This window comes from Tiliqua scincoides, chromosome 8 (genome assembly GCF_035046505.1).
Source record: "Tiliqua scincoides isolate rTilSci1 chromosome 8, rTilSci1.hap2, whole genome shotgun sequence".
Classification (NCBI taxonomy): domain Eukaryota; kingdom Metazoa; phylum Chordata; class Lepidosauria; order Squamata; family Scincidae; genus Tiliqua; species Tiliqua scincoides.
In genome coordinates, this window is record NC_089828.1 from 588,061 (window position 1) to 611,843 (window position 23,783).

At 49.2% G+C, this 23,783-nt stretch overlaps 2 protein-coding genes across 4 annotated transcripts in view; one reads left to right on the top strand and one right to left on the bottom strand.

The window, feature by feature from the left end:
• Nucleotides 1-22,385, top strand: KIF7 (kinesin family member 7). Of its 3 annotated transcripts, none has more exons than XM_066636135.1 (19): nucleotides 1-84; nucleotides 2,922-3,318; nucleotides 4,260-4,460; nucleotides 4,786-5,203; nucleotides 8,164-8,704; nucleotides 11,560-11,706; nucleotides 12,052-12,249; nucleotides 12,835-13,025; nucleotides 13,709-13,818; nucleotides 14,496-14,648; nucleotides 15,299-15,501; nucleotides 15,685-15,882; nucleotides 16,330-16,455; nucleotides 16,632-16,808; nucleotides 17,311-17,526; nucleotides 18,751-18,957; nucleotides 19,383-19,581; nucleotides 19,882-20,028; nucleotides 21,544-22,385. In XM_066636135.1, the coding sequence occupies exons 2-19, from the start codon at nucleotides 2,991-2,993 to the stop codon at nucleotides 21,927-21,929; spliced, it is 4,146 nt and encodes a 1,381-aa protein (XP_066492232.1). In that variant the 5' UTR covers nucleotides 1-84; nucleotides 2,922-2,990; the 3' UTR covers nucleotides 21,930-22,385. The 3 variants fall into 3 exon arrangements, with proteins under 3 accessions (XP_066492232.1, XP_066492233.1, XP_066492234.1); XM_066636136.1 differs by having other exon boundaries at nucleotides 14,499-14,648; XM_066636137.1 differs by having other exon boundaries at nucleotides 11,563-11,706.
• The window catches only part of TICRR (TOPBP1 interacting checkpoint and replication regulator), a 22,013-nt gene continuing 20,289 nt past the window's right edge, over nucleotides 22,060-23,783 (bottom strand). The window contains exons 21-22 of the mRNA XM_066635299.1: nucleotides 23,596-23,721; nucleotides 22,060-22,139 (exon numbers count right to left, since the gene is read on the bottom strand). Coding sequence (XP_066491396.1) covers nucleotides 22,060-22,139; nucleotides 23,596-23,721 — 206 coding nt within the window. The remainder of the gene's footprint in view (nucleotides 22,140-23,595; nucleotides 23,722-23,783) is intronic.

Sequence of the window (23,783 nt, forward strand, 5' to 3'; positions counted from 1 at the left end):
GGTCCGCCCATCGCGGCCGAGGCCTGCCTGCCTGCGGGCTCCGAGGAGGAAGGACGGGCGGGCTGGCGGGGCTGATGCTGCCAGGTGAGCCGGGCGCGCAGGCAGAGCCTCTTCCCGAAGGCGTGCCTCTGAGCGTACGCAGAGGGCGGGGGCCGCCTGCCTCCCCTCTCTCGCTTGGCACCAGGCCCGAGAATTCCCTCCCGCTGCCCGCGGCCCTTTCGCCCAGTCGGGCCAGCGCGGCCGGGACAGCGGAGCGCCTGCAGGGCGCGGGGTGCCTGTTCGGCCGGCGCCCGGACCGCCCCTTCCTCCAGCGGCCCCGGGACGCGAGTTCCAAAGGTTCCCTCCGGCTCCCGCTCCCTTTCGCCCGGGTGCCTGCGAGCCAAGGTCGGGCGCTCGCCCGCCCGCCCGCCCGCCTTGGGGAACGCCGCTCGCCCGGCGTGGCGTGGCCGGGAAGCAGAGCGCCTTTCGCCGGACCTGCTGCCCTGCTTGTCCCCGCAAGTGCCAGTGGCTGCGGTGGCAGCAGTAGCTCCGAACCGAGCAGTGGAGGCTGCAGTCCCCTGCGCACTCTTCCTGGGAGTAAGCCCAACTTGGCACACTGAGTAGACCTGCCTCGGAGGATTGTGCTGTAACCGGCCTTCTATGGAAAACTGAAGGATGATGAGAAATTACTCCATGAAAAGCAGTTTTCATACATATTCTTTTTTTTCTCTCCATTGTTATTATTTATTGTTGAATAAATCCTCCAATTTTCTTTAACCCTCCGATTACCCCTCAGGGTTCTTTTTCTTTCTTACTTTCCATTTTTTCTCCTGTAATATCTTTAATAATTTATCTCTATAACAGAATCTGATAAATCCACACTTTCTTATATAAAGTGTGTTCATTCTTCCAGTTAACTGGGATATATTTTCTCCTTCTTGTTCCAACAGATTTTGTGATTTGTGCACTCCTGTTACTCTGTCCATCTTATCTTTCTTGATCTCCATCAGCACCTCTTCTTTGTCCTGTTGATCATCCTGTTTTCCTCCTTGTCCACTTTTTCACTCCCTTATTTATCTTCTGCTTGTTTCTTCGCATCTTCCAATTGTTTCTTACAGACATCTATCTGTTGGGAAAGAGTCTCCAGACTGGCTTGAATCTGTGAGGACCAATTCAGCTGTTGTCGCTCCATAACAAGCAATCTCTCCGTATTAATCTTCTGTTTCTACATTTCTGGAACAGAGTCCATTTTGCAATTTCTCTCTAGTCCACTAGATGTCCACAACATATTATTCTCCTCACTTCCACCATGTCATTACTACGCTGCCATCCGCATTCCTTACATACCTCTTGCAGATAACAGTCCAGTGCAGTTAACGGAGAGAAAAACAAAACGAAAGAAAACAGTCTCACCGTCTCTGGTACAGAGAAAACAAAGCTCTTTCAAATCTAATGAGAGTTATATTTATATCCAATTATGTCCAAGAATGATTCTGGATTTTAGTTCACACCTAAGTTATAGTTGTAATTAAAATCCACCACCAATTTATTCCACGACAGTGAAAAAGAGCACTTTCAACCTCCTTAAAAAGTCTCTCGTTAACGCCTCCAATATATCCAGGGCTTTTAGCCAAATCAGTCAATCAGAGCTGGGGACAATATTAACACTTCCTTATCTTAAATTTCCAACTTAAGCTTTACACTTCACGCTTTCCCCCCTCCCCCATATGGCATCTCAGCACGGAGCCAGCAGCTTGATTGCAGATCACTGCACCTCCCCCAATACTGTCACAAAGGGTTAGATTCCTCTGCGAAGAAAGCCCCCCCCCTTGGGCTTTCAATTTCCCAGATACCTGCACCGATGAAGATCTTGTCTCTCCTAACCAAGATCTTCAGGTCCTCTTCAGACCTGCAGTATTTGGGGGAAAACTGTCTCCCAGGAGCTCCTGGGGACATGTCTGTTCATCCACTGTTGGCTCCTCCTCCCAGCCTCTTATTTTGTTCTTATTGTCAGGGCCTCTAAGAGGAATTTTATCAGGGGGTACAAAGTGTCTTTTGGGTTTTCTTTTTTTAATTTTCCTAAGTCTCTCTAAAATCTTTTAAATATAGAAAATTAGCAGAAAATTAGCTTCATTGTATTGAAGTTCACACTAGAATGGGAAGTGTCCTGGTGGCATCAAAACATACTTCCACAGCAGTTGTAGTCCTGCCGCTGTGTCCCTGAGCTCCTATACACTCCTTACTGGTGAGCGGATCAACACGCCAAAGAGCTATTGTAGCAGGCCAGTTTCTTCCCAAATTTGACACTGAGATAAGGAATGTCATGTATGCATTCCTTGGCCCAGCACATATGGCTTTTGGTAGCAGCCGTGTTCCCAGCATCCCACATGGGCAGCAAGTCCACGTGAGATATAGGAAAACACGGTATAAGATTCCATGAAATTTCTGAGGCCCCTCCTTTGGTTCCTGGGCCCCCTTTTTTATCCAGGGCATGAGTCCAAATTACCCCCTTTATTCCCCTCTCATTCCCTACTTATTATTGCACTTGAAATGTCTTAAATAAGACCTGCACCTGTTATTGTTGTGTTATGTTATTATATTGTAAACCATTCCAGAATCAACTGATGAAGGGTGTTTTATAAATCTTTGAAAATAAATATCAAATAATAAGGTGTGGAACAGCTGTTTGCACATTATGCTGTATCCAGGTTACAGAATGTCTGTTTCTGGGTTCAGCTGCTTGTACCTGGATACAGGTTTCCATATGAATGGCTGTACCTAGGTTCAGTTTTTACAGATCACCAGCCTGTGTGCACTGTACTCATATTGTACCTTCATGGAATGGAACATGTGAATAACATGTGAATGTGATCTGTTATTTTAAATTATTTTTAGTGGAGAAAGTGTTGCCTATTCTAATCTGGCTTTGCCTCTTTTTGTAGCCTGCCAGCCAGAGGAATGACGCCCCTTTCCATCTTCTTGTGGTCCTGACTCTTCAGCCATTGCTGATCATGGGGCTGAAAGCCAAGTCCCAGCCACCAGTGGAGGAGACTCGGGTCAGGGTGGCTGTGCGCATTCGGCCCTTGCTGCCCAAGGAGCGACTGCACGGGCACCAGACTTGCCTGCGAGGTGACCCAGAGACAAAAGAAGTGACTCTGGGCCATAACCGCCACTTCCATGTTGACGGCGTCTTCACCGAAACATCCAGCCAGGAGTCTGTGTACACAGCTTGCGTGCAGCCACTGGTGGAGGCCTTCTTTGAAGGCTTCAACGTGACCGTGTTTGCATATGGGCAGACAGGCTCAGGCAAGACCTACACCATTGGAGAAGCAAGTGTCTGTGAGTTCCATCTTCCTTTCTTGCATGAATAGCCCGCTCTGAATTCCCTCTTCCTCTCCACCCGGTGTGCATGTTGTGCCCCCAAGCTCGGGGGTAGTTGAGCTATAGAGGGCATACTAGTCTGCTGTGTTGGGTCGAGAGAGGCAGAATTCTTTCAGTGGTCACAACTTTTTTTAGTGCAGTGATATTGACTGTTCTAACTCATAAGGGTCCTGAGTTGCATGTGAAGTGTGTCTTCACTCTGAAGCAAGTCCTGTTGATTTCGGTGGAGCTTCTTGTAACTGTGTGTTGAATTGACATCTCTTTGTTGGTACAGAAATACTTACTATGAACCTGTCACAGCAGCGGCAACATCCAAGGCAGGGGTGTCAGACTGAAGGCCCACAGGCTGAATGTGGCCCCCGGAAGCAATTTCTTCAGCCCCTGTTATAATTGGGCTCTCCCAGTGGGATAATTGTCCTCTCTCATATCTTGAAATTATGAACAAGACTTGCACATTTTCTCTCCTGTCATTTGCAGCTCAGGGAGAAAGGTGGAATAGAACTATTTTAAATGAATTCAAAGAAATTAATCAGAAAGGCAACTTTTTGTCTTTATAAAGTACTATCAGGACTAATTTTTTATTGGTGCTAAAGCACAAAAATAATGTCCATGTGCATGGTGGCCCTTGACAGAGCAACGAACAGACAGGTCAGTCCATGCTCTGATATGGGAGAAGTGATAAGATTCCCTGACTTTATGTGCAGGGCATTTTAAATGGTGGGTTGCTGAATTTAAGTGGAATTGTTGTCATGCCTGCCTCTTGCTGTGCAGCAGCCTGTCTGTAAAAGAAACAGGTCCTATATTGTAGCTTTCCCCCAGGGATGGAATCCCCTTCCCTGCATCCACATCTGTTGGTGTGACCCTTTCTCCCTGGTTGTGTGTATGTTCCTTCTTCCTAGCTTCCATCAATGAAGATGAGCAGGGTGTCATCCCCCGAGCCATGGCTGAGGTCTTCAAACTCATTGATGAAAATGATTTGCTTGACTACACTGTCCGCGTCTCTTACCTGGAAGTGTATAAGGAAGAGTTTCGGGACCTGCTGCAGGTGGAGACGGCTAGCAAGGACATACAGATCCGGGAGGATGACAAGGCCAATATTGGTAAAAGTTAACAACCCTGCACCACCTCTTGCTCCCCAGATATTGCAACCCAAAGGTTATATCTCTGTGTGTTTAAAAACCTGCACACTGCAGTTTTCCCTTGCAGCTGATAAATGAACCTTGGAGAAGCAGAACGTGCTTCACCAGCTCCCTTTTACTGCCGGGGCGGGTGTGGGATGCCATGGGGACATTTAGGGAGCTTTTCTGGATTGCAGAGTCCTGGCAGAACTTGAACCCAGATCCTCTACGTTCGAGTACAGCTCTCTCTTCTTTGCACCTTGTTACTGTCTCCCGTGCCATCACTGTGATGCGTCTCTCATTGCAGTGCTGTACGGAGTGAAGGAAACGGAAGTGGAGGGCCTGGATGAGGTCCTGAGCCTGCTCGAAATGGGCAACATGGCCAAGCACACCGGGGCCACCCACATCAACAGGAAGTCCAGTCGCTCGCACACCGTCTTCACTGTGACCATGGAGCAGCGGCGCAGTGCCGGCCGCCTCACTCGCCTCGTCCTTCAGGACAAGGCCTCCGTTCCGGCCTCGGGCCAAGTCCTTGCTTCCAAATTTCACTTTGTGGATCTCGCAGGTTCTGAGCGGGTGGTAAAGACGGGGAATACAGGGGAGAGGCTCAGGGAGAGCATCCAGATCAACAGTGGCCTTCTGGCTCTGGGCAACGTCATCAGTGCCTTGGGAGACCCCCGTCGGAAAGGCAGTCACATTCCTTACCGGGATTCTAAAATTACCAGGTGAGTAGTCCCCACCTAAGACCTTGCGTTTCTCCACAAAGTGGGTTCAGGCTGAGCTTAGCGCTTGCTAAGAAGGATGTGTGTGTAGTTCTGTTTTTAAATTAGCAATCGACCTGGTTGGAAGGTGCTATTAAGAACATAAAAACAGCCCCACTGGATCAGGCCATAGGCCCATCTAGTCCAGCTTCCTGTATCTCACAGCGGCCCACCAAATGCCCCAGGGAGCACACCAGATAACAAGAGACCTGCAAGGCCTCCTGGGAATTGTAGTTCAGAACATAAGAACAGCCCCACTGGATCAGGCCATAGGCCCATCTAGTCCAGCTTCCTGTATCTCACAGCGGCCCACCAAATGCCCCAAGGAGCACACCAGATAACAAGGGACCTCATCCTGGTGCCCTCCCTTGCATCTGGCATTCTGACATAGCCCATTTCTAAAATCAGGAGGTTGCGCATACACATCATGGCTTGTAACCCATAATGGATTTTTCCTCCAGAAACTTGTCCAATCCCCTTTTAAAGGTGTCTAGGCTAGACGCCAGCACCACATCCTGTGGCAAGGAGTTCCACAGACGGACCACACGCTGAGTAAAGAAATATTTTCTTTTGTCTGTCCTAACCCGCCCAACACTTAATTTTAGTGGATGTCCCCTGGTTCTGGTATTATGTGAGAGTGTAAAGAGCATCTCCCTATCCACTCTGTCCATTCCCTGCATAATTTTGTATGTCTCAATCATGTCCCCCCTCAAGCGTCTCTTTTCTAGGCTGAAGAGGCCCAAACGCCGTAGCCTTTCCTCATAAGGAAGGTGCCCCAGCCCAGTAATCATCTTAGTCGCTCTCTTTTGCACCTTTTCCATTTCCACTATGTCTTTTTTGAGATGCGGCGACCAGAACTGGACACAATGCTCCAGGTGTGGCCTTACCATAGATTTGTACAACGGCATTATAATACTAGCCGTTTTGTTCTCAATACCCTTCCTAATGATCCCAAGCATAGAATTGGCCTTCTTCACTGCCGCCGCACATTGGGTCGACACTTCCATCGACCTGTCCACCACCACCCCAAGATCTCTCTCCTGATCTGTCACAGACAGCTCAGAACCCATCAGCCTATATCTAAAGTTTTGATTTTTTGCCCCAATGTGCATGACTTTACACTTACTGACATTGAAGCACATCTGCCATTTTGCTGCCCATTCTGCCAGTCTGGAGAGATCCTTCTGGAGCTCCTCACAAGCACTTCTGGTCTTTACCACACGGAAAAGTTTGGTGTCGTCTGCAAACTTAGCCACTTCACTGCTCAACCCTGTCTCCAGGTCATTTATGAAGAGGTTGAAAAGCACCGGTCCCAGGACAGATCCTTGGGGCACACCGCTTTTCACCTCTCTCCATTGTGAAAATTGCCCATTGACACCCACTCTCTGCTTCCTGGCCTCCAACCAGTTCTCAATCCACGAGAGGACCTGTCCTCTAATTCCCTGACTGTGGAGTTTTTTCAGTAGCCTTTGGTGAGGGACCGTGTCAAACGCCTTCTGAAAGTCCAGATATATAATGTCCACGGGTTCTCCCGCATCCACATGCCTGTTGACCTTTTCAAAGAATTCTATAAGGTTCGTGAGGCAAGACTTACCCTTACAGAAGCCATGCTGACTCTCCCTCAGCAAGGCCTGTTCGTCTGTGTGTTTTGAGATCCTATCTCTTCATGTATCCGGAGAGTTTTATTCCGCGAACACAGCTCCATCAAGCTGACCAAACAGTGTACAGCAGCTTTTCCCAAACTGTGTGTGGCAGGCTGCCCGCTGGCTGGCAGTGAAGCCATGCTGCTGCAAAAGACGGCAAGAGGCTCAGCCAGCTGAGCTCCTGCACATGGCTTCTGCATGCTGGGAAAGGCCCTCCCTCCTGCCCTGAGGCTCTTACCATCCTTTACAGTGGTGTGGTTTCCAAATCTGGAAGTAACTGTCAATTTTGTCACCGCCAGTCACTTCCGGAAGCCGTGCATTGCATTTGCAGCCTGGGGAAGAAGAGCCATTGGAGGCCTGGGAGGATTGGGAAGTGCTGGAGTACAGTCTGTCAAAATGTTGAAAAATGGCAATAAAATCCATCTTTAGGAGGTTGGTGCACATGTGATACTTCTGGTTCTTTCAAAGCAAGGTTTAAATTGGTTTTTAAAACCTGGTTAACAGTGATCCCTGGGGGTTATTAACTGGGTTTAAAACAGTGGCCTGCTGGCTCCGGGCAACGTGTGGCTTTAACTACAGCTAAGGCTTGGGTGGGAGGAATATGGGCTGGAGAGCAGAGGGACAAGATGGAGAAACTGTGTGAGCCAGCAGCTCACTTCCAGTTTGTTAGCTGTGGCTAAGAGATTGGGAGAATTAATTCTGTATTGGACTAAGGGCACAATCCTAACCAGGTCTACTTAGAAGTAAGTCCTATTTTGTTCAGTGGGACTTACTCTCAGGAAAGTGTGCTTAGGATTGCAGCCTAAGAACAGAACTTTTGCTACCCAGTTAGGCTTAAACATTCCTTATTACTAAGTAGGAGATACTCTGTATATGTTTTGCTCCTACATTTGGTGAAGGGGTATAGAAACCCCCACTGACACTTGTGGGCACTGACCCAGCGGGGTGACTGACCCGTAGAGAGGCAGATCTGACGATTATGGAACTACAGGTGCTACAAATGTTTAAGGAAAATAGTGAAGATGAAGAAATAGTAGCTAGGATATTCTTCTACGTGAGCTCTTAAGTACTAGAGATGTTAATAGCAATGGATCTGACAATGAAGGCAATGCAGAGAAAGATAAATTATTTGACACTGCTGTGAATATTTTCATGAAGAATGCCTGCTTTCATAATGGTTGGTCTTTATGGTGAATATGTGGTGCTTTTGTGGTCTTGCTTGTCCGTTCGGCCTTGGCTCTGGCAGTATAACAATGCCCTGGTTTCTTTTGTCCTCCTCAGGATTCTGAAAGACTCCCTCGGAGGGAACGCCCAGACTGTGATGATTGCCTGCGTCAGCCCCTCCTCCTCTGACTTTGACGAGAGCTTGACCACTCTGAACTATGCCAGTCGAGCGCAGAACATCAAGAACAGGGCGGTGGTGAATTGCAGCAAGGAGGTGGAGCCTGTGGAGGAACTGCAGTTGCAGATCAGGAACCTACAGAGGGCGCTGGAGCAGCGGCACCGCTCGGAGACCCGCATCATTAACCGCGGCGATGCCACCGCCACTAGGCAGCGTGCGCACGACCGGGTCTCCGGCTTGCTTGCGGAGTGCGCTCGCTACAGGACCTGCACAGATGCAGCATACCGCCTCTTGACGGAACTGCAGGAGGAAGGCAATCTGACCGTGGACCAGATCCTGCGGGTGAAGGAGTGGTTGTGTAACGTGGAGAGCGAGAGGAGTGAACTGAGCACGGCCTCCGGCTTAGACAGTGGCATCGAGAGCACTTCTGCGGAGGATCAGAGCCACAAGGCGCCAAGCTCCAAGTTGTCCAAGTCTCAGGTAGTAGGACAGCATGGGGGGTGTGTGTGTGTGTTTAAAAGTCAGTCATTTCCAACCTTTTTTGCCTCATGGCACACTGGAAAGGTACTAAAATGGTCAAGGCGCAGCACCGGTTTCTCACAATTGACAAGTCACACCATGCTGTTGGTGAGAGGGCTCACATCTCCCAATGTCCCTACTAATCAGTGACCCTCCCCCAAACTCCTGAGGCACACCTGCAGACCATTCGCGGCTCACCAGTGTGCCACGGCGCAGTGGTTGAAAATGGCTGTTATATGTCCTTGTACTCGCTGAGAACAAGCTTCCAAGGTCTTCCAAAGATGTCACCAGAGGAGAGTAGATTCTCATGCAGAGAGATTGCCAGCTGGCGATATGGTTGTCTTTACACAGTGAGTTCCCCAAGAATGCCAACCCCATGACTAACTTCCATCTATTGAACAGCTTCTTGGTGGGCGGGTGGGTTCTCTGGCCAAGATACGCTTCTGAATCTAAGAGCTGAGTCTCTCCTATCAACTGCCTTTTAATTAGTCCTTCCCCTGCTTTGCGTTCAGATGGTCCCAGGTTCAATTTCTGGCACCACCAGCAAGAAAAAGAGGTCCCGGGTAGGAGCGTTTGGAAAAAGTGCTTCCAGAAAATGCTGATGAGTGGCTTCCAGTGAGAGTGGACAGTGCTGGGCTAGACAGACCTTGAGTCATTATTTACAGCTTGTGCACAGAAGATCTTGGGTTCAACCTCTGACATTTGCATTTCAATCCTACGAATGAACCTGTCATGCCAAGGTTTGAAAGAAAAATGGGAATCCTTGGCAAGCTTGAGCACACTTGACTTGCCCACGTCATCTCCGTAGAAAGAATTATCCAGTTGGGTTTACAACAGCAGGATTCTTGACTTTGGTATGCAGATAGGGGGTGAAGTGCCAGGTTGCAAAGTGCAGGGCCTGTGAGTGAACCTAGAAGGCAGCGCAGATGAAGCCCCCTCCCCCCCCCGAATGTCTCTTCTTGGGTTGGAATGAATTGCTGTCTCACAGGTGGCACCCTTGATTGGGCACACAAATGCTCCACGTGAATGTGGGTGGCTGTCTTGTCCATTGTGGTCCTCTTCTGGGGCTCCTGGAAGCCCATGGTTGGGACAGAAGGGTGGTGCCTTTCTGGTATGAAGAGAGCCAGTGATGAGGAACGTGCCCCCTTCCTTGGGATTCCGTTGCACACAAGTTAAAATCGTCCACCTCGTTGAGCTATTTTTGTTCTTGGTATCTAATTAGAAGGGGTCCAGCATTGTTCTCCTTCTGCTAGATTAAAGGGCTTGCCTGCCAGCTTTGATTTCCCCCAGAAAAGCACTCATTCCCCATAGTTGTGGAGTTCCGAGCACTTCATGGACTCTTGCTGTGTTTTTTCACATAATCTCTGGGACTGTGTTGATCCCTGAAATCAAGAAATGGGTCACATGAGGTGATGCATTTATTCTGGACCGGCCCTTTTCAGAATGCTGGAAGTAAGCTTTGGGGATTGAGGTATGTATTGTATCTAAGGCAGTGCTTCCCAGGCTTTTTAGCACAGGGGCCCTACTTTTAAAAATGACTATCTTTTACAACCCACCAGACAAAAAAGCGATCTAGAATGAAATAATATTTTATTAATAACAATAAATCAATTATTAATTAAAAATAATGGGGTCCTGTGATACTGAGGCTGCTAGAGACCTTACATCTAGTATATGAGTGTACATTTATATTTATTTATTTATACAGGTATTTATATACCGCCTTTCTTTAGTCATCAGATTTCTCCTCGGACTTTAATCCAAGGCGGTTTACATAGGCAGGCTGTTCTAAACCCCTGTAGGGATTTTTACAATTGAATAGTTCTGGTCTTTCATAGAACTCCTCCTTCCGGCTGGATTCCTTCCCGGTCTGGCCTCTCTCTGGTCCTTCGCCTCCCACGCTCCACTTGACGGCAACTCCTCTCTGCCTCCGAGGGTCAGCTCATCAGTATCTCAGCGTGTCGTCAGTTCTGGGGTACTTCCGGTTGTTTTGAACTGGCAGCCTCAGATCTTCAGGCATACAAGGCGGCAGCTCTACCAACTGAGCCAGACCTCCTGCTATTTGCTAGACTCTTCCTAGAAATGAAGTTTGAGTGTTTCCCCCAAGTCTTTACAATCATTCCAGGGTGCCCAGAAGGCTGAACAATATATAAGATGTGCAGTTAGGGACTTCCAGGCCAGACACAAGGCTGAAACTGGGTTCGCACATGATCTATGGCACACCAATTACTAGAGAAAATTGGAAAATGTGACATTTTAATTTGGGGGTAGGAAGATTACCTCATACTGTTTTTTTCCTGCAAACTAGGCAAGGGTGCTTTCAAGGCTATTTTTTAATGTTTTAAAAACTTCACAACCCACCAAAAATGGGCTTGTGACTCACTGGTGGGTCCTGATCCACAGTTTGGGGAACACTGATCTAAAGCGTCCTTTTGAGCGGAGTCACAGAGAATGTGCCTTGATTATCCAGATGGTCCTCAGGGGCTTAATTCTATTTACTGTATGTTTATCCTATTTTTCTTCCAAAGAACGTAAGGTGGCTGGCATGGTTCTCTCCTGCACTCTTCCTACCCTCGTTACCAACCAGGTGCGATGTCTGGAGTCGTTGATGGTCAAGGCCTGGTTGTAACTGGCTGTTGCCAGTGAGGCAGATCCACAGTTTTCTCCCGGGGTGGCAGGGGTTGAGGCCAAGCATGGGAATACTCTGCTGGTGATCACTAGCGGTGCAATGGCTGTGATCACTAGGGCACGCTGCCCCTTCTTTGTCTTGGGGAGTGCAGCACAGTCTGAGAGTGCCCTGTCTCTCTCCTCCTCAGCAGGGGCTGGAAGGTCACGCAAAAGGATCCGAGGCGGTGCGAGAAGAGCACGTGGCAAGGCTGGAGAGGCAGGTGGAGCGTTTAGAGGAGGAGAATCGGGATTTCCTGGCTGCCCTTGAGGACGCCATGGAGCAGTACAAGCTGCAGGTATTGTGAGGGTCTGTTAGCAAACTCCCCCTCTCTTGCTCTCCTGCAGAATAATCCGCTGTCCTTGTTCTCCTCCTTTGTGTTTCATTAAGCTCCTCCCTCGGCTGTTGTCCATATGTTGGATTCTTAACCCCTGACTGAGTATTGTTCCAGGTAACTTTACTGTGGACTGTTCTGGGCATCGGCCTTTTGCCCAGACATGCCTTGCCTACGGCTCTGCAGTCCTGATCCGGCTCGGCCATCAGTGGGGTGGGTGCCGGCAGCAGCCACTGGGCAGTTGGCCCACGAGAGCCGCCTCATAGCGCAGTTCTAAAGCAACCATTTTTGCCTTTTTTTTTGCCCCAGAGCGACAAATTGCAGGAGCAGCAAGACATCATCTTTGAGCTGCACAAGTGCCTGCAGGTGAATGTGCCGGGCGTAGGTGTGCCTGAACTGCTGCAGAGTGTCTACCTGGTGCAGCCTGGCCAGAGGCCTCACACAGCCCCTGTGGACGCTGCTCGATCCCACCACTGGCCAAAGCCCACCCTTCCCAACCACAACAAGGTGTGTGCATTGTGCTGTGCTGTGCTGTGGTGGGCGGCGAGGCTGGTTTCCTTTTGAGTCAGGATTGGCCTCGTGGGTTCTCTTTTCTCCTGTTGTACATTGAAACTGGCTCTCTGAATTAAGATGCTGAAAGGTTCAAATATATTTGGCTCTTTGACATATAATGTGCAGCTATTGGCTGAGCTCCTTTTTGCATCACAATTAATATAACAGGTAAATAAGAAACTCTCAAGCTTTATAATTATTTATCAGGAACAAACTGTCAAAGTCCACTGGATTAAACATAAGTTTAATGTTCATGGTGGGTAAATATACGTATATTTAAGAATTGAAATACTTCTTAAATATTGCAGCTCTCAAGCAGCTGAAGCTTAATGCATGCGGCTCTTACGGTAAGCAAGTTTGGCCGCTGATGTAATATAGGAAGGGGTCTCCTGCCACTGATCCAGGGCAAGTGGAGTCTGACCAGGAAAAACCTGAGATTCTTCAGAAATTCCTAAGGAGCTGGCATTTCCCTTCTGAGGATAAATCATTTCTAGACAAAGCTTTGGGACTCACACAACCCTTTTTCTGGTCTTCAAACAGCTCTGTGACTCCTCAGCTTGTAACGGAAAAGACTTGGAGTGCCGTCAAAGTTGCAATCAAGGCTTGGCGTGCAGCTTAGAAGTTGATGACGTGGTACCAACACAGGAGCTCGATGTAGCTTCTGAGCAACCACCGGCAGGAGAGGAGGAGGGAGGAGGGCAGGAACAGGTTCGCTCCCTTTACCAGCGCAGGTAGGTGAAGAGGCTGAGCCTAGTTTGGTGCTTGACATAACTTTGCATCTGGAATGGTAGAGAGATGGTCTCCAGCATCTCCAGTTGACTTTTCTTAGGTCGCAGGGCTGGCAAAGACCTTTCTCTACCTGAGACCTTGGAGAGCTAATGCTTGTCAGAGAACGCATATGGACTAGTGGTCTGCATCAGTATTCAGAGGCTTCTTGTGTGCCTGATGCTGGCTCCAGTGTAGCAATGGCTGCAGCTGGAATGTCTGGTTCACTGTTTTAGCCATTGAGGGTCTGAGCACTGCAAGCCGGAGGACTTGCGCTTGACATTTGCAGTCTCAGAGCTAGGAAAACTGGGAGTGCATGGCATGAGCAACCAGGCTGCTCCAGGAGAGGAGAATGTGGCAGCCGGACAGGCCCAGAGATGCTGCCAACTCAGAACAGGACTCCACAGATGGTGGAGCTGAACGAAAACAGGAGACTGACTGGGATGCTACCAGCAGAAGGCTGTTCTGTTTGCCTTGGGCCAGCCATTGGGGCTGTGGGTTGGCACCCTCTCAGGGCATGGTGCCCAGAGCAGTGTACTTCTCTGCCCCCCTTAGTTATGCCACTGCCCTGAAGCAGTTGAGGAGCCGAGTCTTGTTTCCTTCTGCCCTGTTCCTGTCGTCTAAAGTGAATGATTTGGTGCCATTCTAGAAATGGGATCCACAGCTGGAACCAGAAGGAAGTTTCAAGCAAGGGGAACAGAGAGTGGAGCAGAAGCAATCCAGCATTGATCCAAGAAGCGCATCCAGAAGTATCCAGAGGTAGAGATGGTGGGATGGGGTCAAGCAGATTCCCCTGTTTTTCACTAGAGGGTGAGGGACGAGACGTGCCCACCAATTATTTTCCAAGAGCCTTTATGTCTCTCTCCAAAGACTGAAGAACAAAAATAAGCACTAAGAACCTTTTCCCAACACAAAAGGACAAGGGGAGGGTTAGAAACTGTATAGCTGAACAACACACCAGCACTGGAAAAAGCACACCAGACTGGGGGAGCCTTAAGGCAAAAACCTTCACTTGGCAAGTGACGTTCTCCCGGATCCGTTCTTCAGTGCCTGAGTGCAGGGTTATGGCACAGGCCTGTGCCCCCCCCTCCTATAACACATCTCCTTGTCTGCCGTGTGTTGTACTTGGAGGCTGTTCTGAGTTGGGGGGATGGAGATCAGCACCAGAGTATTTGCTTCCCAGATGATGGAGGGGGGAGATCACTATAGGGATTCCATAGTTTCCTCCCCAGTTTCCATAATCCTCCTCCCCTTCATTCCTTCAAAACGTGTGCCATAGTTACATCTGTAGGAGGAAGCAGGAAGGGCACCTCTGTATCTAAAATAGGAGACAGCCGCTGTGTGCTGACCCTAGGCCCTTCTTATATTCCCCCCCCCCCCCGAGGATGCTGGAACCTTACCACAGGGCACTTCAGAATGAAATCTCTGTGTTGCAGCAGACTGCAGGAGACCAGGCCTGGTCCGTCTGGGGGAAGGCTCTTCAGGAAAGGGTTCTGAGTGGCGCCTGGTCCAGGCCCAGCAGAAGATCCGTGAGCTGGCCATCAACATCCGCATGAAGGAGGACCTGATTGTGGAACTGATCAAGACAGGTGTGGGGCAGTCTGTATTTAGAGGCGTTTGGCTTTGGTGAAAGGCCTGAGGTTGGGATTGAACCTTTGAAGGGGTTGTGGCTTCCTAAAGGTGTCAGTTTTTGCCTGCAGTGTTCTGCCCAGAAGCCTTCTAGTGCCTGCCGATGCTGTTCTTCCCTCTTTCACGGCTCCTGTTCTCCTGTTTCTTCTTTCTCCTTCCCAGTCTCCTCTTCTCTAAGAACACACTCAGAGTCCTGCTAGATCAGCCCAAAGGTCCATCTGGTCCAGTGTCTTCCACCAGTCACCCAGGTGTCTTTGAGAAGCCCACTGCAAGGGTAAAGCCACCTGCCGCTTGCTGTTGTCCCAAGTGTCTGGTGCTCAGGGGCATTCACTTCTTTTCCCAGCCTGACTTCTAGCTGCAGCAGAACCCAGAAACAGACCTCACTGTCGCTGCGACTGCTGTTGCTTCTTCCCCATTTCCCTTCTGCTTCCTTCTTGCTGGTTGGAGGGACAGGAAACGGATCTCTCTCTTCCTTGATCTGTGATTATTTTTATTGGCTTTTGCTGTGATTTATGAGTGTGCATTTTTAAAAATTTGCGTTTCCACCCCCCCTGGCCCATCCCAGCTTGCAGGCTAGCCTTTTGTGGTGATGCAGGTGTCTCTGTTTCAGGCAAGCATGCACAGACCATGAACAAGCAGTACTGCCAGAAGATCTCTGACCTGGAGCAAGAGGCGGAGCAGGTACGAGTGGAGCTCAGCGACGGTCAGAGGCAGCTGCAGGAGTTGGAGGGCAAGGAGTCTCGGGACCCTGGAGAGAAACGAAAGTTGCAGGAGTATCGCAGTAAAGTGGCAGCAGCTCAGAGCAAGGCCAAGGTGAGCCCTGAGATGTCTCACAAAGGTGGGCGGCTCGTCCTTGGACAAGGAATCCTGATTCTGGGAGGTTTGGGGGATTGGCACGGGGGTGTCTGAACCAGCCCAAAGGACCTCCGCGTTGTGGGCTCTTGAGTCTGTCCTGGCTCAAGAGGCATCGTCATCAGATTGCCTCTTTTGGGACAGGTTCTGCAGGAGAAGAAGCAGGTGACGGAGAGGCTGGTGTCGCTCTCCGCCCAGAGCGAGAAGCGCCTGCAGGAGCTAGAGAGGAACGTGCAGCTGATGCGGCGGCAGCAGGGGCAGCTTCAGAGGCGGCTGCGGGAGGAGGTGGAGCAGAAGCGACGCCTGGAGACGGAGATGCACAAGGGGCAGCATCGGGTCAAGGTGATGGTTGCTGGGCTCTGGCCCAAGGCTGAAGGGTAGCCTGTGCCTGTGAGCAGAGACAGTCCTGATCTGAAGCAGAGGGCATCGGCCACCTTCAGCAGGAGACTTGAAGGGGGCTCAGCTTATTACAGCATGCAGTGGGCTTATCCATGGGCTCGGCACCTGCTGATTTGAGCCTCCGCAGATGCCAAGCCCACAGCTCAGTGGCCTCAGAGAACCTCCCAGACACGACCAGAAGTAGTTTCTGGTTACGCCTGTGACTTCCTCCTGTAGCTTCCAGTTTGCGCCTGTTGACATGCAGGTTTTCCCACTTGGGCCAGCCCTGGGAGGGCCCCTCTCGGGTAGGCTGACGTGGGGATGCATGCTGGTTTCCATACCGGTGGCAGACTGAAGAGTCTCCTGCCCCAGGATCTTCCCAGGCACGCGGCTTTTTCCTTCCCCCTTCAGGAGCTGGAGCTGAAGCACGAGCAACACCAGAAGATTCTGCGTATCAAGACAGAGGAGATAGCGGCCTTTCAGCGGAAGCACCGGAGCGGAAGCAACGGCTCTGTGATCAGCCTAGAGCAACAACAGGTAAAGCGAGTGACTTTCTAGATGTTTAACTCATCTTCCACCAAGTTCCAGGAGCAGCGATGGTTGGGGTTAGGGTTGGGGCATTTGTTTCATGGTGGACAATATTGATGCTAATTTTCTCTGTTTGACTTTGGGTCCCTGGGATCAACTCCTCTTCTCTTCTGCCTTTCCATCAGACAATTGAGGAGCAAAAGAAGTGGTTGGACCTGGAGATGGATAAAGTCCTTGAGCAACGCCGGGCCTTGGATGAGCTGGAGGATGAGTTGACCAAACGGGAAGCCATTGTGGCCAAGAAAGAAGCTCTCCTTCAGGAGAAGAACGGCCTTGAAATTAAGAGGCTCCGCTCCAGCCAGGTGGGACTTGGGCTGTGGAAGGCCAGCTGCTTTCCTCTTCTTCTTATAAATATTGTTTTTAAAAAGTGTACAGCAATTGTATTCTCTCAACTTGTTTTTACAGAGTATGTATTAAAGGAAAAATGTAGTGCAGCAGTAACTTGGTCCGTGTAGAAAGCCCTAAGAAACAATAGGCATCCCAAGAGAATTCCGTACTGTGCCAGACTTGCAAACGAGCGGGCTCTTCTAAATTCACTGAAAGTTTTTACCCCAAGTAAACCAGACATAGCATTGGACTTAGTCCCCAAAATACTTGGTATGACATCTGCTGTTTCAGATAATGAATGAAATCTTATTTGAGTTAAAATGTTGTTCTTAAAGTGTGTAGGGAGGAGGGAATTTCCTCCTCTGACCAAATAAGACTTTCCCGATGTTTGCTGAACACCAAGGGTAGGGATGGAAGTCACAGCCAGCAGGTGGTCATGGGGTGTTGGAAGCCTCTCTCTCTCTCTGTCTCTCTCAGGCCTTGAATGATGACATCATGCGGGTGTCCAGCCGGCTGGAGTACTTGGAAAAGGAATTGACCCAAAAGAATGGGCAGCTTGGTCAGAGCAGCGCCCACGATCAGCAGCAGATCCGGCAAGAAATTGACAATCTGCGGCAGGAGAAGGACCAGCTGCTCAAGCAAAGGCTGGAGATAGATAACAAGCTACGCCTGGGCAACCTTCTCTCACCAGAAGTTAGTTGGCTCCTTCTTTTTCCTTGTGGGCAGTTAGATGCTAAATAGCTCTGCTGGCCTCTAGTACACTCTCTCTTGTGTCTGCCACTTAAACAATCTGGCTGGGGAGGGGGTTTGGGGCAAGCTATTGGAGGGTCTGTAATCATAAAAAGGTTTAGAACTTCTGTTTTAAGATAATCAGAATTAGCCCTAGTTCTCCAAATAGGCAAAACATAAATTACAACAAAGGTTCCCAAATTAGTGTCTCAATGCCTTAGGGCAGGGGTCTCTAAACTTTTCGACCGAAGGGCCGCATCAAATATCTGGCACAGTGTCGAGGGCCGGGGGAAAAATATAAAATTTAAATAAATACATTAGTGATGGAACTTAGATGAATAAGTAAATGAATGAAAGGGCTCAAATGTCCACGATGTCTCCCAGCACCAACACAGCCCAAGAAATAAAGCACACACTTAAATGGACCCCCATTCCCCCACCCCACAAGCACAGCTCTGGTTGTGTTTGATCAACTGGCCAGAAGCTCTCAGTAGATCAGAGGCTGGCCGCGGGCCGCATATTGGGTAAAAAAACCCCTGCTAATTGGGTAAGAGGCACTTTTTCAAGTGGGTGCTCCTTTTTTTAGCAGGGGGAGAGTAACTGGCCCACCTCACCCCAGCACTGTCTGTTCTAGTGGCTGTCTGCTGGTGTTCTTTTTGCATCTTTTTAGATTGTGAGCCCTTTTGGGACAGGGAGCCATTTAGTTATTTGATTTTTCTCTGTAAACCGCTTTGTGAACATTTAGTTGAAAAGCGGTATATAAATACTGTTATTATTATTATTATTATATGACCCCTGGGCCAGGGTTTGGATACCCCTGCCTTAGGGTGTCACTGCGCACTCACAGGGGCGCCACGGGATTCCCCAGTTGCCCCTCCTACCAGTTCCCCCAGGCACTGCCATCTTGGATCTCGCCAAACCTTGTGAGATTTGGGCACTGCCATCTTGAATCTCATGACTTTTCATGAGATCCAAGATGGTGGCATCCAGCTCAGCCGGGAAGAAGAGGCTGCAGGGGGCGTCATGACTCAGGTAAGTTTGGGAACAGCTGCTCTATAGAGTAGTTTCTATAGAATAGGGTGGATCAAAGTTAAGAATTGCCGCCATAGGAGTATAATTGCTGTTTAAAACCACAAAGATTCATTCCCTCTGTCTCAAATCTTTTTCTTCCTTCCCCTTTCTGTTCAGGAAGAACGGATTCTTTTCCAGTTAGACGAGGCCATTGAGGCCCTGGATGCTGCCATTGAATACAAAAATGAGTCAATCACCTGCCGGCAGCGTGTCCTGCGGTCCTCCGCCAGCCTCCTATCTCAGTGTGAGATGAACCTCATGGCCAAACTCAGCTACCTCTCTTTGTCGGAGACCCGGGCACTCCTCTGCAAGTACTTTGATAAGGTGGGCACGGAATTGTAGCTCTGCTTGGTCAGACAACCTCTCAAGGCGTGGTACCCAGGGCAGTACCTCCCCTGCCCCCCTAGCTACACCACTGGCTGAAAGGAAGCTCCCAGTTTAGAGACTGCGTGTTGTCTAATAGTAGTTGATGGAGGGCATGCAGCTGGAGATTGTTCTCATGCTCTTCTTGGGGGGCTTCCCAGAAGCATCTGGCTAATGTATTTCTGATTATGGGCAAGTCCTCACACATAAGTGAGGGGGTGAATCTGTGTCTGGATTATAACTGTTCAGAGTCCAAGTGGAGGCTCTGTACCAAAAATTCCCCCCCCCAACACACACACGCATACAGAAGACTAGTGTGCCAAGGGGGTCTAATTCTGTGTTAACCACTGACAGTCCAGTGAGTTCCGTGTGCTGGTTTTGGGCAGGTGGTGACTCTGCGGGAGGACCAGCACCGCCAGCACATTGCCTTCTCGGAACTGGAGATGCAGCTGGAGGAACAGCAGCAGCTGGTGTTTTGGCTAGAAGTGGCCATGGAGCGCCAGAGTTTGGAGATGGACCGCCAGCTCACCCTGCAACAGAAGGAGCATGAGCAGAACATTCAGCTGCTGCTCCAACAGAGCCGGGGTAAAAAAAAGAGACACTGGGCCTTTGTTGACTCCTCTTCAGCTTAGAGAGAAAAGGCAATGAAGGGGAAACATGATTGGAACATCTGAAATGATTCATTGGGTGGGGAGTGGATAGAGATGGCCATCCACTACCTCCAGGATCAGTGGATGCCTTTCTTTCCTGCTTGTGAACTTCCAGGAGCAGGTGGTAGGTTGCTGGGGGACATAGATGGGTCTTTGTCTTGATCCACTAGAGCATTTTCTTATGTCCTCAAAGTTTTCTAATAGATTTGTGGGTGCTTTTTTGCCATTCTTGCAGAGCACATGGAAGAGGGTCAGGTGAATAGCAGGCTGCAGTACCAGAGGGGGATCCAGGCACTGGAAAAGGAATTGGCCCACTGTATGCGGGTGAACCAAGAGCTGAACCAGAAGCTGGCTGCTGTGAGCCAGGGGGGATCCGGCAGAGGTGAGGATAGTCTTGGCTTGGCTGCACTCCCTCCTCATTACCAGTTCTTGGTGAGGCGGTTTGATGCAGACAGCAGAATGCACAGCCCTGTTCACTTTTGGCAGGTAAAGCAGGGCTTCTCTGTTGTTGATTCATCCCCATCCATGTCTCAGCTGCCAGGTAAACATTCTAAAACACCTTGGGGGTCACAACCCCCAGAGAACAGGAAACATTTTCCCCTTCAGGGAAGTGATGACTTGGTGGTGGCTACACTTCTGGGTTCCCGCTGCTGCTGCCTAAGACAGGGGTGACAAACTCGTTTCATACCAAGGGCCAAACACCATTCATGGTGCATGCCGAGGGCCGGAAGTGATGTCGTTAGGCAGGAAATGATGTCATTAAACAGGTCACACCAAAAATAAGCACTTTTTCTCACTTAGGAACTCATTAACTGCAAATGACAGAAGAGAAAATACACAAATCTTGATCATATTTCAAGATATGGGAGAGCCCAATTTTCATGTGGGCTGCCCTTTCAGCAGTAACACCTCAGCACTGCTCAGCAGCTGAGAGCCTGAGGGCTGGATAAAAAGCTTCCGTGGGCCACATCCAGCCCCCAGGCCTAAGAAAAAAGGGGTTTTTGAACATACCCGTCTACAGTGGTGGCAGGAGACACTGCAAAACTCAGGGTCTTGCCAAGCACAGGTAAGTTCAAAACCCTCTTTTTGACTTAGTCATGGTTGGAGTGAACCTGGAAGTGCTGCTGTTGTCCTGTTGCCACCTCCTTACCTGCAAGCACTCACAGGTTCCCTCACCTTTAAGTAAAGATTGGAAACTGCTGCTCTAAAGTATACAGTAGCAAAAAAATAATTTAAAAAGGGGATGAATACAGCTGCAGCTCAGGATAAGTCGAAAGGAATGCAGAAAAGGACTTATTTTGAGGAGATTGAACAGGTGTTGCTCAGACTGTAGTGTTAAACTGTTGTGGTTGTAACTGACATTTGGTGGGTGAGGAAGACTTGTGTCCACAATGAATGAGGATATCAGGTCTCCTTCCACCATTACTAAATCCCTGGTGCTTCTCTCAAACTGCCCTCTGTGCACCTCCTACCTACCTGCCTGAATGGACCCCATAAGCGTTGCTTTGTCACCACACCACCAAGGCTCCAGTACAGAGTTGGTCTCAGGGATCAGCAATGGGCCTTTGGCAGCACCCGTCCTGGTTTTTGTCTCTGGAACAGAGGCTAACAATTCCACTCCATGCCGTTCTTCAGGCCAGTGGTCTTCCAACAGGTGGTTCAGGGGGCTATGAAAGTGCTGTTGTCTCCATTTTGCTTTGAGACTCAGACCCGTAGTTTGTATGGTGGCCAGGCTTAGGGGGTTGCTAGAAGAGGTAAAATATTGGGTGGGCCAAGCCTCCTAACCTTCAGCAGAGCCCCCCTCTCCCACCACAGCCGAGACAGTGGAAGACAATCCTAGACAAAAATTGGCCTTCAACATTTACATCACTGAGATCCCCCTCCTCTTTTCTTTTAGGTATGGAAAGAATCACACATGCAGTTGGAGACAAATCTGCGTCTTTGAGGATGCACGATAATTTCAGTACAAGCGGCATGCTGGAGCAACCCTTGCTGACCGAGGCCTCTGAAAGAAGTCTCAGAGATGGCGATGAAACCAGGGACTTGGTGCATGCACCCTTACCATCTACCTGGAGGCGCTCCTCCCCATCTAGTGCCAACGTTCTTGTCCCAGAAGATCTTCGCCAGAAGGAAGCAGAGTTTGTCTTCAGAGCTGGCCAGGCCAGGGAAGTTTCCCTGCCATTAGGCCTGGCTCCAGTTTTGAAGTGCCGAAGAGCAGGCTTGAACTCTGTCTCTGGCCTGTCTTCCCCAGAAATCATTGATGTCAGGAAAAATCCACTCTAGGCAACAGAATTTATCTGCTGCTCTTGCTGAAAGCATGGGAGTTATGGGTTTTGGCTAGCTAGAGAACACCTTGGAATAAGTTTGTATAAGCCCTACTGCAGATCATTGATGCTGTGATGGCACCTTAAGGTTAAGTAGCAATTGTCTTCCTAGAGTTGCAATTGAAGCGGCCCAGGGAGAAAGCTTGCTTGTTTCTGTTACATCTGCCTCCTGAGACAAGAGGGAACAGAGAACAAGCATTATGGGCCTTCTCTACAGCCAGAGCTGTACTTTTTTAGTGCTGGTGCCTCCCAAAAGGAAGCTCACTACCACTGGTGAAAGACCTGCCTCTCTGAGGAGGCAGGAAATGGTCAGAAAATACTTGCTGTATAAAATGATGCCTAGGGAAAACATGTACATACTGTAGCTTACTTTTTTATATTGCAAGTTCCAATAAAGCAGAGCAACTTTCTATAAGTCTTGCACTCAGTGAATGTAGCATTGACTTAGCCAGCAGGAAGTTGCGCTGCAAAGCACCCTACATATCCTATACTACCTGCCCAATGGAAAACAACTTTATTACATTCTGTCTGAAAAAAACAAAACCCTTTAAGTCTTCCCTGCCTTCTGGTGGTACGGACAAGAGACCTAGAAAACTACATTAAAACATACAGCACCCCAGGATTATTAAATTTGTATTTTAGTGCACAGAAGCCACAAAGTTCTGTGTATAGGAATTGATATTTGCTGCCGAGTCACACCATTGGTCTGTCTAACCCACAATTGTCATCACCTGACTGGTAGTAGCTCTTCCCCAGATTCCTACTGCTCCTTTGAAATGGAAGCTACCAGGGTTTGAAACTGGGACTTCAGGTAAAGTGTTCGGCCACCTCACACTGGTAAGTGTCAGTACCATTAAAACAAGTAACTTACAAGAACTTAAAAATTTATTTTACAAAATAACTATTTAAAAAGTGATCTTCTACTAGCACACATAGCTAGATGGTAGCACTCTACGTAGGGCTAGCTTTCCCCAGTTCTTTGTGTTGGATCACTTCGCCTTCCTGGGCCTTGCAGGCACTTCCAACCAGTTTCAAACATGAGCTCTCAGCTGTGAGTTCACGAGTAAGAGAAGCTGGTGTTGGGACTGGTTCTGTTACTTCCATTTTGATGTGTAAAGCTGCCCCAAATGGCTTTGTCATTTCTCTGAGTGTTCTCAGGGTCAGCTCAGCAGCCTTTTCCGTGAGTAAGTCCTGCGGAGGGGGCGCCTTCCGGAGACTGTGCTGTGAAATGGAGAGACTTCTTCAGTTGCAGCTCCCAATGTGGAGTCGTCATCTGTGTAGGAGACAGCTTGTGAAAATGCCAGCAGTCATGCAGGGGAGGGGAGGGGAGGGGAGGCAGGCAGGCAGAGACACACAGCTGCTCGGTGGGAGGGAACTTCCGCTTGCCTCAAGTGAGCAGATCATTAAAATGAATGTCAAAAGAAACCTTAGAACTGTTAAAAAACAGGGAGGAGGGAGTTGGAGTCTACTAAACAATCACACTCCCCATTACCTTTGTGGGTCTTCAGGAAGCCCATGCAAAACCACATCTACTAGAATAGACATGGGATTCGGCTGATTTGAAACACTTTCACCTGGGCTTTCTTCAAGTGCTCCAAGCCCATTTAAATGGCAAGAGATTTTACCTGTGGGACGCTTCCTTAGGGCTGTGCTGTGTGCTTGATAGAGCAGAGGAGATTGCGTCAGAGCCCAGAGAGCGGTAGCAGAAATGGAATTCTTTGAAGATGACCTGGGTGGAGTCAGGGTGGAGCCTGAAAGAGGGTGGAGTCAAAATTAGAGAGCATTAATGAGCCCTAATAGTGAAGCTGTAATA